The sequence below is a fragment of the Sceloporus occidentalis genome, unplaced genomic scaffold (assembly GCF_023333645.1).
Source record: "Sceloporus occidentalis isolate IW3139 unplaced genomic scaffold, rSceOcc1.0.p SCAF_1, whole genome shotgun sequence".
Classification (NCBI taxonomy): domain Eukaryota; kingdom Metazoa; phylum Chordata; class Lepidosauria; order Squamata; family Phrynosomatidae; genus Sceloporus; species Sceloporus occidentalis.
The window spans coordinates 234,075,663-234,089,702 of record NW_028316981.1 but is presented as its reverse complement, the minus strand read 5'-3'; the positions used below and the strand labels follow the sequence as shown (position 1 = coordinate 234,089,702).

The following is a 14,040-nucleotide window of genomic DNA, read 5'->3' as shown; positions in this document are numbered from 1 at the left end:
GGATTGAGTCCATGGCTAAGTAGCTATGGGCCTGGTACAAATGGGCTTTTAGGGATGCCCTTGTCGCATGCTAGGGTTGCCGGGGGCGGAGCGACCGCACTCCCCGCAACCCTAGCACATGGCCAGGGTGTCACCGCTGCACAGTGCCGTACATCCTTTTTTGTTGCACAGCGTTACCGCACAATTTGGTTGCTGTGGTACCACTGTGCAGCAACAAGAGGCGTCTCCTGGCCGCCTTTTCCTGGTGCTGTGTACTGCACCTACCATACTGTAGATGAAGTATGGGAACTCAGGTACACAAGGCAGGCAACATTTGAAACTTGTAAAAATGTTCTTCTCCCCTGCCAGGAGTACAGTGCAATAGAAAAGGAAATGTTGAAGCAGAGGCTCCCTGCAGAGCAGTTGGCTCCAGTGCCTGTGACATTTGAACATGTTACAAACCACTTCAAGAGCTTTGTGGAGACCATTCAGTCCATCTTCCAGAAGCCAGTCAAAGCATGGCTCAAAGAAGGTAAGCATGGGAGCACCAAGCTGTTCACCAGTGATGTGGTTTTTTTTTTTTTTTTAATCCAATGCTTTATTTTGCTGGGGAAAATTTTCCATACCTTCCCAAACCTCTGTCTGCCTATCTGTCTGTCCCTCTCCCTCTCTGAATCAGATTTTTCTCAATTTGAAATAGAAATGGTAAGAAGTGCAGAATGTCAGTGACTGAAGTTGAAGGTACTACAGTTGTGCCCCAGCAAAAGAAGCTGAGCTGTTGTTATATAGATAGACAGAGGTCTCTGCAGATAAGTGTCCTAAAAACAATTGGGGGAGGTTTCAGGTCTGTTCAGTTTTTTGGTGAAATATATACTATTGTTTATGAATTATACTCTAATAAAATAATTTCCACACAAAGCTTTGAATATGCTCAAATATAAAATTTAAACCAAAGGTACTAAGTTAATGTGTGCCTTGAAGTCAATTTCAAACTTATGATGACCCTAAGGTGATTCTACCACAGGGCTTTCATTGCAAGTTTCTTCAGAAGGTGTTTGCCATTGCCTGCCCCTGATGCTGAGAGAGTGTAACTTACCCATGGTCCACCCAATGGGTTTCCATGGCTGAGCCGGGATTCGCACCCTGGTCTCCCAATGTCCTTGTCCAATGCTGAAATCATTACAATGCGCTGTTCCTCAAATGTGCTAACATCACTGGAGAGTTTTCTAGTTCCGCTTTTTCTGGAAGACCCACATATATGCTGGGCATCTGTGATTCTACTTGATGTCCCCCTAGTCCACCTTGGAAAAACAGTGTCGTGCATTGAATCTCTGCTCGGCTGTACAAACCCATAGGTGAGCCTGGGCAATTCATACTCTTTTCAGCCTCAGAGGAAGAGGACAGCAAAAAGACTTCTGGACAAATCTTACCAAGAAAACTCCATGATAGGCTTGCCATAAGTCAGAATTGACTTGAAAGTACACAACAAGTCCATCTCTCCTGTCTGGCTGGTAGAAGGGTGTCTTGGGAATGATCTTGGAAAGTTAGAGGAACTATCGGTTATCATGTCAGAAATCTTAATGTTGGAAGGATTCCCAAAAGTCTTCCAGTCCAAAGTGTGTTTATTATATGTTGCTGCAGCAACTCTGGACCAGAATCTGCTAGAAGAGACATACATATAAGTAGAGGTGGCAGGTGAACCAAGCCTAATGGTGCTGTGCTGTGAGAGTCAGTCCTTGCAGAAGTGGGCTGGTGAGAGCTGACAGATTTGTCTGCATACTCGTACCACTTGTTTTTGACCCTGGAAAAAGTGCAATTGCAAGCATAATGCACCATTAGAAAAATAGTGCATTATTACATGAAGTGATTCTGCCAGAAGGAGTTTGCCTTACTGTCTTCTGTTTTCCTTTATATTTAAATTGGGCAAACAGGAGGGGAAGTTCAGGTTTGGGTTACTTCTCATTCTAGGTAATGATGGAAATTCAAAGCAATGAGAGAAGTGCTTTTCCTTATTTAAGAATTCTGTATTTTAGCAATGTGACTCATGGTAGTGTAGTGGTTTAAGTTTTGAACTCATGAGATGGTCCAAATCCCAGTTTCACAAGTCAGACTCTCCCAGGGGCTGTACAGGCTGCTTCTTTTAGTGCCAGATCGGGGCCGCAGCAACCACACACCGTGGCCCTGATCTTGCCTTTCCATGGAGTACAAGGAGCCGTAAAAAGTGGCTTCTTTCTGCGCCACAGAAAGGGCGCCATAGCTGCGAGTGCCATGGCTCATCGACGCTCCTTAGGCTCTACATCATGTAGGCACAGTGCCAGAGGAGTGCCATGATGCCATGCACAATGTGGAGCAGCGTGCAATATCACGGTGCCCTGGGGGCGGAGTTGGGACGTGCATGATATGGACGCCCCACCTGACTCCACTCCCAGGCCAGCCTTAATAAAAATGGAACATCCAGTTCATGCAGAGATTCTCTAGTCATCTGTAAAAAGATGGGTTTTCTTAAAAACTAAAATCCCAATTTAACATTTCACTCACCAGTAAACCCCCTCCCCACGATGAATGAATGGGCCACTACCCCCAAATTAGTTGAAAGATTAACGGAATATAACCCTATGTTGGAATCAAATGGAAGGAAGTGCACAGAAAACCCACAAGCATACAAAATGGAGGTACACACAACAGCAAGAAAAATAACTCAGGATCTCATAGGATCATTTATGAATAAAAGCCATGGATTAATTAAAAACTGAAAAACCAATCTGTGTACCAAATTAGCATTCCAGCCAGAGAAGCTGGACAGTATCCTTGGAGAGACAAAAGCCACATGTATGCTTTTTATGTTTAATGTTTTAACCTTATAAACTGTTTAGTCACTTTTAAAATAACTCTTATATTTATACTTTTATTAATGACATTTTATAGCTATATAAGCTATACAGTCTGTGTGTGGCATCAAAAGTGGAAGTCTCTTAAAAACCAAAATGGAAGCCTTGAGCCTCCATATCCCTTACTTCATCCATACCTGAGGCAGTAAAGAAACTGACAATCTCCTTTGTGTAGTGCTGCAGCTCCTGATACTGGTCACAACTGAACTCCAAGAGGCACTTGTGCTCTCCATAGGTTTTCTCCTAAGAGTGTTTGGATGTGTACAGCCTCTCCAATCCTCTCCTATTGAATTTGTGTTCCAGGTCAGTTTTTCTGGAATGTGGGATAATCTGCTCCATATCCCTGTCAAGAGAAAAACATGGTAAGCATTTCACAAGGCTATTCACATTGCAATAGCCAGCATGGTGTAGTGGTTTGAGTGTTGGACTCTGGAGATCACAGTTTGATTCCTTGCTTGGCCATGAAACCCTGGGTGACCTTAGGAAAACCACACTCTCTCAGCCTTAGGGAATGTAATGGTGACACATCTCCTCTGAACAAATCTTGCCAAGAAAACCGCATGATAGGATCAAGTTGGGAATGACTTGATGGCACACCACAATCACAACCAGCTTCACGTGGCCTACTGGTCCCACCACCCTGACCCCATGTGTGTTTATCACACTAGAGGAAAACAACAGACAGACCTGTGGTACCTAAAAGACTAACACATTTCTTGTGGGACAAGCTCTGTCAACTTTAGTTCATATTGTCAGATCTGTAATCACAACTCCACAACCTAGTTGGAGAAATAAAGAATAGTTCAGCAGGAAGGACATCTCTCTGGAATCTCCTGCTGAATCCATTAAAACAAAGATGAGCTGCTTGGACCTCAATGGATGTGGCTGGACTGCCATTCCCATCAGCCTTAGCGAGTGTGCCTCATGGCATAGAATGCTGGGTATTACAGTTCAGCCACTTCCTAATGTGTATAGGAAAGCAATCCATCCAATTGACTTTGTTATAGTCATAGATGAGTCATGGATGGACAAAAACAGAGCACAATGAACATCAAGACCAAAAAACAAAAGTAACAGGTACAAGAATTTCTGTAAGAGTGAGGGAGTGTGTATGTGTATGTGAGAGCCATGTGTAGTGGTTTCAGTGTTGGAATGCAACTCTGGGGATCAGGGTTCAATTCTCCACTCAAGTATAAAAACCAACCTTGGGCAAATCACAATCTCTCAGCCTTAGAGGTTTGCAATTGGAAAGCCTCTCTGAAAAATCTTGCCATATGTATATGTGTGTGCATACACACACACACAATCGGCCCTTCTTATACACAGATTTTTTTATACACGGATTCAAGCATACACAGTTTGAAAATGTTCAAAAAAAGTATAAATTTCAAACATCAAACCTTGATTTTCCATTTTTATAAGGGACACCATTATATTGAATGAGACTTGAGCATACACAGATTTTTTTTATCCACAGGGGATCTTGGAACCAAACCCCAGAGTATAACAAGTGTCTATTGTATATATATTGGGCAGTTTAACAACCACCTTCTAACACAATAGCAGGCATCATGCACTATGGTTAAGATGAGCCATGATGGGGTTTGAACATTTTATGCCCAGTGGAACAAAACTTTGGAACCTTTGTCAAAGATACTTTTCCCTGGGAACTTTTCCAAAATCAGATTCATAAATTAGGAAGGAATACAATATAAAGAAGAAAACAGAACATGATCAACATTTCAATCATGCCTGACTAACAGGGTATATGTCTGTAAGGAATATTTGCAAGTGTCTCCTTTCCAACAGAGCTGACTGCACAAAACATTGAAACAACCCAGAAGAAAAGCTCTGCATTGTTTAGGAAAGCAATCCTAATTTACTTTGAAGCAGTTGCTGGGAAGAACATAAAGGATTACCATGATCGTTTTTAATAACTATTATACTACATCATTATTACTAACACATTATATAATAATGTACATATTATGAATGAATTATTATTACTATTATACTATGTAATTATAATGACCATCATCTTCATCCACAATAGGAAAAGAGGAAGACTGCATGACTGGTAAATAGACCCAGTCAAGGAAGCTGCAGTCCTGAGTTTGCAGGACCTGAGCAGGCTGTTAATGACTGGGTGTCATGCTTTATTCAGGTCTGAATGTACCCGTCCAATGCCAGAAAGATCACTATGGCTGCATCCAGTCTGCACAAATCATCCAGGCTGACACCACTTTAACTGCCCTGGCTCAGTGCTATGGAATTCTGCAAAATGTAGTTTTGTGAGACAGCCTAATCCTCCAGCTTGAATAGCTCAGAGGAACGGACACACACAGGTAGATACATGGACAAAGAAGTGTGATCTTGTTTTTGCAGTGCAGTTGCAGCCCTCATGCTGTGTGCATTGTCTCATTTGTAACCTGAAAAGCCAAACCTGGCACGCTTGACTTTGCTTGATAAAAATATGAATGCCTCAAGACAGGAGAAGGGTACCCAATCTGCTCTTGTGTTGCCATTGCTTAACAATTTCCCTCCTAAATTTTACATTTCTCTCCAGGCATAAAGGCAAAGAAGGATCCATAACAGAGTACTGCAAAGCTGCTACTTCTTCTTTTGCAACTAAATCAACTAATGTATTTCCTGCTTTCTCAAGGTGAACAGGTACCCAACAAAAACACAGCCAGTTCCCCATAGAATCAGGTTTTGTATTTACAGCCCAAATTTCATTCATCACATCATTCCTGCAGCTTAATCCTCCAGCCGAAATACTCAGCAATTCTGGAAGGGAATTTGCCAACATTATTATTTGGTGTCTTCCAAGTTCAACATCATCTGGTGTATTTCCAGAGTTCTTTCCTTCCATCCACATATGCCAGAGGTATTTCTCAACACAAGCCACAGATCAAGACAAGACAGAGAAGCAAGGTGAAAAACGAATGGGCATTTCATCACTTGGACTAGAAACTGTATGGCAAGGGTTATACATGGTGACAAATCATAATACACCAGAAGAAACAAGCTAAACCTGCATCCACAGCAAGGTATTCAAAAGCAATTTCCTCAATGCCCATTCTACAAAACTCCTGCATTAAACACACACATATCTGCATACTCCATAATCTTTGTAAGGGGCAACAGGAACCTAACCTAACTACCTCCTACCCAGAACCCTTTATTAGATTCTTCTGAAGCCTGCTGTGATGCTTTTAATGATCATTTTGCAGATAAAATCTCTTGGATAAGAGCTGATTTGGATGCCAACTAGAGAGGCATCCAGTGCCTCCACCATTACTGTTAGACTGGATCAATTTGAGTCGGTAAGTACTGAGGATGTGGACAAGTTTCTTAGTGGTTTGAAAAAGACGACTTGCCCTCTTGACCCTTGCCCAACCTGGCTGGCTATCCAGGGGGGAGAAAAAATCATGGTGATGCTGAAAAACATAATTAATGCATCCCTCAGGGAAGGCTCCCTGCCTCCCTGTCTCAAGGAGGCAATAGTTAGACAACTCTTAAAAAAGCCCTCCCTAGACCCCCTGGATAGAAATAACTACAGACCAGTTTCACTACTACCATTTTTGAGCAAGGTGATCGAGAGAGCAGTCACCAATCAACTACAAGCAGTCTTGGAGGAAACTGATTTTCTGGATCCATTCAAACCAGATTCAGGACAGGATACGGAGTTGAGACTGCCACGGTCGCCTTAGTCGATGATCTCTGACTGGGCATCAACAGGGGAAGTGTGACTCTGCTGGTGCTCTTGGACCTCTCAGCAGCCTTCAATACCATTGACCACGGTATCCTTCTGGAACGCCTGAGGGAGTTGGGTATCGGAGGCACTGCATTGCAGTGGTTCTGGTCCTACCTCTCGGGGAGGTTCCAGATGGTGTCATTTGGGGACAGTTGTTTGGCCAAGAGGGAGCTTAAATCGGGTGTCCCTCAAGGCGCGATTCTGTCCCCAATGCTGTTTAACATTTGCATGAAGCCGCTGGGTGAGATCATCCGGAGACATGGGGCGGGGTGTTATCAGTACGCTGATGACACCCAAATATATTTCTCTATGTCTTGGACTGAAGCAGTGACTAAGGATGGCATCTCTCCTCTGAATGCCTGTCTTGGGGCGGTAATGGACTGGATGAGGGAAAACCGACTCAAGCTGAATCCAGGTAAGACGGAGGTACTCACTATAGGAACCCCGAATCCAGGAATGGAGTTGTGTCAGCCAGTTCTGAATGGGGTCACACTTCCCCTGAAGGATTCTGTTCACAGTTTGGGGGTGCTCCTTGACTTGTCGCTCCAACTGACAGCTCAGGTGAATGTGACAGTCAAGAGCGCCTGCTATCAGCTCCATCTGATATGCCAACTGCGCCCCTTCCTGGAGCCGAGGGACCTGGAAACAGTAGTACATGCACTGGTAACCTCTCGATTGGACTTCTGTAATGCGCTCTACTTGGGGCTACCCTTGTGCCAAGTTCGGAAACTTCAGTTGGTACAAAATATGGCAGCCAGATTGATCACGGGAGCTTCTAGGAATGATCATATAACACCGGTCTTGAAGTTCCTGCACTGGCTGCCTATTAGTTTCCGGGCAAAGTACATGGTGCTGGTGATCACCTTTAAAACCCTACATGGCTTGGGCCCAGAGTACTTGAGGGAACGCCTTCTTCCCTATTGTCTGACACTAAGATCCTCTGGAAGAAATCTACTACATCCAAAAAAATCTAGGTTAACATCAGTTTCCCAGAGGGCCTTCTCTACTGCTGCTCCCAAACTATGGGACGACCTGCCGGAGGAGAAGAGACGCCCCTTTTTCAAACTGGGACGTCCTGAGGACATCCGAAATGGTGGTCTGTAACCCGCCATACTCAGGTCTCCAGAGTCATAGTCCAATCCACAAACCATTATGCCGTGTTGGCTCACCACGCTGCCCCATTCCCCCACTCCTTCCGTCTCCCCTCCACCCCTGCCTCCCTTCCTACCTGGGTAATGGGAATCATCTTCTGGGCCTGTCTGCAGGAATCAGGCATCCGTCAATGCGAAGGGTCTGCTCAATAAGCAACTCCAGAGTAGCACAAGGAGGACTGTGAGCTAGCTCTCCCAAGATCACAAGAACCAGCCCTGCTTTGTACTGATCCTCAACAGCAAGGTCACTATAAGCCAGCTCCTGAGACAGGAGATGGAAAGCTGTGCTGTAGACTCATACAGTCCTTTTCCCTTGCTGCAGATGATTAATCTGCCCGCTGGTGGTTTCCATTTGCACTGTTTTCAACTTCTGTAGGAAATTCTCCAATCTATTTAGCACAGGGCTGTTCTGACAAAGTAACAGAGTAGTCCTTTTAGCAGCCATGCCAGACAGCAAACTAATCATGGAGGCCACTAGGTGGACTCCTTCAGAAAGTCCTCTGCTTTCTCTTGTATATACAGCTTACAGTTTGCAATAAAGGTTGTCACCTGGGTCTGCACCAAACTTCTCAGGCACAGCCATAGTGACCTTTCACTGAGATGGAACATGTACTGTATGGTTGACTTAGTTCTCAAGGTCCTCAAGTATCACATCATCTATAGAAAAAAGAAAAGAAGAAAGGAATGTTTGTAAAACGGAGGTGGAGAGGCTGTACTTCAAAAAACACTCACCTATCCATCCAGGTGACAGACAGGATCTTTCCTCTTCTTACTTCTTTCTCCAAGAATTTCAGGATGCAAAGACCATCCTACCTGACCCTTCTTCCCATTGAGCATCTCTGAGCCACAGAATGCCTCACAATACCAGCATTTCCATTTTGGCCAAGGAACAAGAGAGCCAAATCCAGATAATGCCTGACTGACACACCCCTTGGACCAACCTATTAAAGAGGGCCAGCAATTCCACCCTTCTGAATTCTAGATGCTTTGGAGCAAATTTCTAGCAGTTCAGATATTTTGGAAGAGCTGTTACCTTGGGTGTGTAAAAGGACATGAACTGCTCTGGGTATCTTTTTTTTTCTTCAGTTGGTGCACAGCATCTAAGATATTCTTCTGGACAACCTCTGGCTAGAAAGAAAGAAAATGCTGCCCATCAGATTCCCCAATTTGATTTTTTTGCATTTCCCGGGCCGGAGGGGGGGATTCCAATTGGATCTATCCCTCGGTGAACTTTCAGAGGTTTCTGGAGGGAGGTTGGCTGAGACTTTAAAGAAATGGTGATTGGTTCATTCCCCGTTCCCTGTTACTCCCTTTATCCTTGCCCCCCCCCCACACACACACACTGTGGACAGTTCTTCAGATCTGCCTCCAATGTCCTGATGGGTGTGAAGGGCTTCAGTATGAGTGGCATCACACTCACCATCACTGCCCTAACTATGCCTCCAAGGAGCATCCAAATATGGAAAAACTGTTGATCCATATTAACAATCCTATTCTAGCAGTTTCTCTGTGCAAGATGAGATTTTAATTACCCCGATCCTGAGGTGCTACCCTTGCTGGGGAACAGAGACTACCACTAAAAGCCTCAGTTTCTCACAGCTCCTGGCTCCATCTGTCAGCCCTTCACTTCTTTCATGGAATGGGGAGACATTCCAAGGAGCGGGGCTGCAAATATGTACCTCTCCTTCTTCCTAAACCCTCCCCATCTGGGGCAGAAAGGAGGGAGCTCTCAGGTGCTTGCCATCCTTCCAGCCCTAGGCACACCTCCACCAAAAGAGAAATGAGCTCTCCATTTCCCTGTCCCCCTTCCCCCTCCCTTCTCTCTCCCCTTCAGGTGAAAAGCAGGACTCCAAGAGACACCTGACTATGTCCACCCTCCTTAGGCTCCATTTGATCAAATAGACTTTTACTGTACCAGGAAAAACATTTCACATCATTGAGGGGCACTTGATTTTGCTCCCTGGGTGCTCAGGTCCTTAGTGTGCACTTAAAAGGAAGCTGAGAACTTGAAAGGAAGGGGTGTGTGCTTACATCTACTGCCAGACAGGTATCCACATAGCCGAGCATTTCTGTGTCATAGTGTTCCAGGCACCAAAAGTCTAGGATATATGCTAGAGAAAGCCCTGAAAGGAAGAAAGGATAAACTCACTTTTTCTAATTGCTTGGCATCTTGGGTCTTTCCATCAGAATGGCCCACGTTCTTGATGTTTCTTGCAGTGAGGAGGGTGCTTGTGTCCTCCTTTCCAGCTTACTCACCTTTCTGGAGCCAGAGGAACTTGTACATGGATGAAAGAACATCCCTCGCTGCCTCAATCACTACCGGGTTGCTGGAACTGATATGGATGATGTACTGACACACCATCTGACCCCATTCAGAGAATTGTTCTGCTGCCTGGAAGGAAAGAAATCAAGAACGTTCTCTCCCCTGTAGCTCTCTGTCAAACTGCCCTGGCCTTCATTCCTCTCAGGTAAGGATCCCTGAGAGGTAGGATCTCTGAGCCAGACTGGCATGTTGTGGTACTCACTTTAGGGCCTAGGATATCAGTGGCATGGTCAATCAGGGCTGAAGCACATGTTAGGGCCCGGGGCTTTTCTTCCCTGCTTCCTTCCAGCCAAAAATTAATATGCTGTGGAAAGAAGCAGAAAGTTTATCTAACTAACTAGAAGAAGTTTATCTAACTAACTAGAAGAAGCTTCCATTCCTCAACCAAATCTTCCTACAGATACCTGCCTTGACATAAAACAAAATCCACTACTTTTTATGGTGTTTAAGAGATAATGGAGTCACCCTGTTTCTTCCACAAGGGGTTCTCCTACTTGGAGGTGACAGTTTTAATCTGCCCATAGGAGTCACCTTCTCATCAGGAGTTGGTTGCATTGGGCTTTTCTCATCTAGTCCCAAGTGGGCTTGAGAGAATGAGCCATAACAACCTTTCCTGTGGGAGTCTCCTTCAGAATTTGAAGAGCAGGTTGAATGGCTGATTTCTTGGGAACACTGACCTTCAGCAGGAAGAGCAGATGGTCTACAGTTCTATCCTCCATGAGAAAACCCTTCAGCAGAAGTTCAAGTGTTGAGCATGAGGAGATGTAGAAGTCCTGAAAGGCAAAAAGAAAGGGAAGCATGGGAATGGGAAGAGGCAAAGAAGCCTAAATCATCTTGTGAGTATCATCTAGAGGAGACTCATGAAATCAATAAGAAATAGCTACGTCAACAGTACTGTAGCTTCAGTTGGGTGACCTCCCTAACATGGAACCCAGTGACTTAGCCCAGAGTCCTACTTCCGGAGAAAACACAAGCTGATAAAGAAGCTAAATTGTGGGGCTAAGATCTCCACCCCAACAGGAAACAGTTCTTGGGACACAAAGGGAAGGTTTGCTTCTGAAGCAAAATACCTCCACAAACAACCTTCTCCTGACTGCCCTGGGGTACCTGTGTGTCCTGGGCTCTTGGCTCCTGAAGAAGGGCCATCTCTCAGGCAGCTGGGGGGACAGAAACTGAACCCAGGTGGGTTTTATTCAAATGTACCTCTCTGCGGTCAGCTGAGCTCTCCATGGTGAAGACCTGGTATAAAATCAGGCATAGAACATGTGATTCCATGTCCCGATCGAGTGAAGGCTCGAAGTTGCTGTTGGGGAAGAAAGGAGAAATCTATCAATGGGAATGGAGGGAGGGAGGTGAGAGCGTCCTTCCGTCTACTCCAAGAGGAAGGCATTTGAAAGTATCTTTCTCCTACACCTCTGTCAATTTTGGACAGTCTCCCAGGAAATATGATCACCCGCATTTGTGAGGATGGTAAATAAAGGGTCCTGGCCTTCTTTCCCAGATCTCTGGTAGATTCTTCACACTGTTGTTCCCCCCCCCCTTTTTTTTTTTTTTTTTTTTTAAATGAGAAGTACTTTTCATGCTGGGACCGTCAATGTATTCTGAGATTTTTAAAAATGTGCATAATCTAAATTGGAAATTGGCGTGGGGGGAAGGAATCAAAGGTCATCAGCAGAACAACGAGAAGTGTTGTGGCACCAAGAAGACAATACTGTTTGATTTGTCTGAAATATTTTTTGACTCTGACCTATTTCATCTGATGGCTAGTGTCTGTCACTTTTGGTACCAATCTAAATTTGTCTGTGAGGCAGCACAAAATTTCTCCCTAGCTTGACCTTGCAGAAACATCTATGCTTACACATTTAAAGGCCCCCAAGAGGCAGAAAGGGGAGACATTTACTTAAGAGAGAAAAGATGGTTCAGCCCTTTCTAAGTTTGTGCCAAAGGAAGTTTCAAAGAACACGACTAGAAATCTCAGGGCTCCCTCCCTCTCCACAAACACTCTGTGGGCTTGAGGAAGGCTCAGCTAGTGCAAATGCCATTGGCATCGGAGTGGTCTAGGTACATGAAAGGGCATCACTAGGGGAGTGGGGGGGGGGCACAGCAGGTGACACCTTGAGGGTGGTGGCACTAATGCTCCCCAGACATCAGCCTTTTGACAGAAACGGGCTGTGGCATTCTCCTGAACGCTTTTAAAATGCTGTGATGATGATGTGAGTGGGGCAAAGCTCAGTGAGAAGAGGAAGTTTTATTTTTTTTAAAAAAATAATTTGAAACTTTAAAATTGAACATTATTTTTTTAAAAAATATATATTCTTTAAAAATTTTATTCTAAAAAATTGTATCTTACAAGATTTCCACTTTAACATGAAACAATGTGCATACAAATCCATTCATGCTGTACATATGATGTTGTAATTTTAAAATGTCATTTTAATTGTTTATGACTCATCTGTTCCCATTACATCAGTGATATACAGGAATTACGATTTATGAGTAACATTATGCAAAAAACATTACTAAGGATTTTGTATGGGATGAGGCCAATGGGGTGGCGGAGGGTGACACCATGAGATACCACACAATATAAATCCATTCCTAGTGATGCCACTAGGTACCTGAGAAGGTAGAGTGCCAGCATGGCACATGACAGCACAGGAGAAGGCACGGAGGTCAATGGTAGGTTCTCCAGCACCACCTGGAAGAAAAAGAAAGGTTAAAATCAAAGAGGAGAGGAAAGGCCCTGTTAGCTCCCACACTGTAAACCCCCCCCCCCCCCAATAGACACAATGGAAAAAGAGGTTTCTCCAAACATTCCTCCCAGGTTTCCCCACCCCAAATGGGAGCTTTCTTCCTCCCCAGTGCCCAAATTCAGGGCTCCTCATCCACCCCCTTCAGAAATCAGTCACTCACCACAATGGCCTTGATCAACTCAATTTTTGGGGGTCGGAGACCCAGGTCTTTCTGCTCCATCTCTACGGCATCTATGCAACTGGCAGAGAGAGCCCAGAGAAAGTCCAGCTTCTCTTGGTCAGAGCACACCAGGATGTCCTGGAAGACAAGAGAGTCAGACTGTCAGTGAGGAGGATCCTTCTTCACCTCTGGTCATCCAAGTCCTCCTGCCCCAGATTGTGACTGGGAATGGGACCCATCCTAAGCACAGAGTTTCGGGACTACTAGGTTTCTGAATGCTTGGGCCCAGTGGGAGGATGTACAGAATCTCAACCCTCAGAGTCCTGTGATGAAGAAGTGACCTGGAAAGGGTTGTGGAAAGTCAGGCTTTGGGCAGGGAAGCCCTAAAGCAGTGGTTCCCAACCTTTCTAATGCTGCGACCCTTTAATACAGTTTCTCCTGTTGTGGTGACCCCCACCATAAAATTATTTTGTTCCTATTTCATAACTTTAATTTTGCTACTGTTATGAATCGTATTTTCATTGAACATAAGTAAAGCATAGTGATTAATCACAAAAAAAGCCTCAGAGGATGGCAAAGGCAAAGCTCCTCTGAAGAAACCTGTCCTGAAAGCCCCAGGATAGGTATGCCTTGAGCCTTGGGCATGAAGCCACACTCTCTCAGCCTCAGAGGTTGGCAATGGCCAGCCCCCTCTAAAGAAACCTGTCCAGAAAGCCCCAGGATAGGTATGCCTTGAGCCTTGGGCATGAAGCCACACTCTCTCAGCCCAAGGAGCTACACTCTCTCAGCCTCAGAGGATGGCAATGGCAAAGCTCCTCTGGGGAAACCTGACCAGAAAGCCTGCCACCATAGAAGGGCAGAGGGGTAGTGGTTCAAAGTGAAACTGAAACTCTTTGGCTGTGCTGTCTCTCTTCCTTTTTGCAGAGCTCTATGTTCCTGAGAGAGGCATGAAAGGGGACTCTGTGGGCAGTTGCTAAGCAACTGAGGAGGGCCTGGAGGTGGCTGCTGCTTTAATGGGCCTAGTTTGGG

The 14,040-nt window shown here is 44.9% G+C and overlaps 1 protein-coding gene across 4 annotated transcripts in view; it reads right to left on the bottom strand.

The window, feature by feature from the left end:
- Nucleotides 1-2,692: 2,692 nt before the first annotated feature.
- The window catches only part of LOC149323619 (maestro heat-like repeat-containing protein family member 7), a 29,374-nt gene continuing 18,026 nt past the window's right edge, over nucleotides 2,693-14,040 (bottom strand). For 2 of the 4 annotated variants that reach the window (XM_089490158.1, XM_089490151.1), the window contains exons 4-13: nucleotides 13,012-13,149; nucleotides 12,717-12,796; nucleotides 11,302-11,401; nucleotides 10,776-10,871; nucleotides 10,301-10,402; nucleotides 10,032-10,167; nucleotides 9,807-9,898; nucleotides 8,809-8,903; nucleotides 7,853-8,432; nucleotides 2,693-3,210 (exon numbers count right to left, since the gene is read on the bottom strand). In XM_089490158.1, coding sequence (XP_089346284.1) covers nucleotides 8,429-8,432; nucleotides 8,809-8,903; nucleotides 9,807-9,898; nucleotides 10,032-10,167; nucleotides 10,301-10,402; nucleotides 10,776-10,871; nucleotides 11,302-11,401; nucleotides 12,717-12,796; nucleotides 13,012-13,149 — 843 coding nt within the window. In that variant the 3' untranslated portion in view covers nucleotides 2,693-3,210; nucleotides 7,853-8,428. Of the gene's footprint in view, nucleotides 3,211-7,852; nucleotides 8,433-8,808; nucleotides 8,904-9,806; nucleotides 9,899-9,924; nucleotides 10,168-10,300; nucleotides 10,403-10,775; nucleotides 10,872-11,301; nucleotides 11,402-12,716; nucleotides 12,797-13,011; nucleotides 13,150-14,040 lie in introns of all 4 variants that reach the window. The other 2 variants (XM_089490162.1, XM_089490167.1) reach the window with 2 other exon arrangements.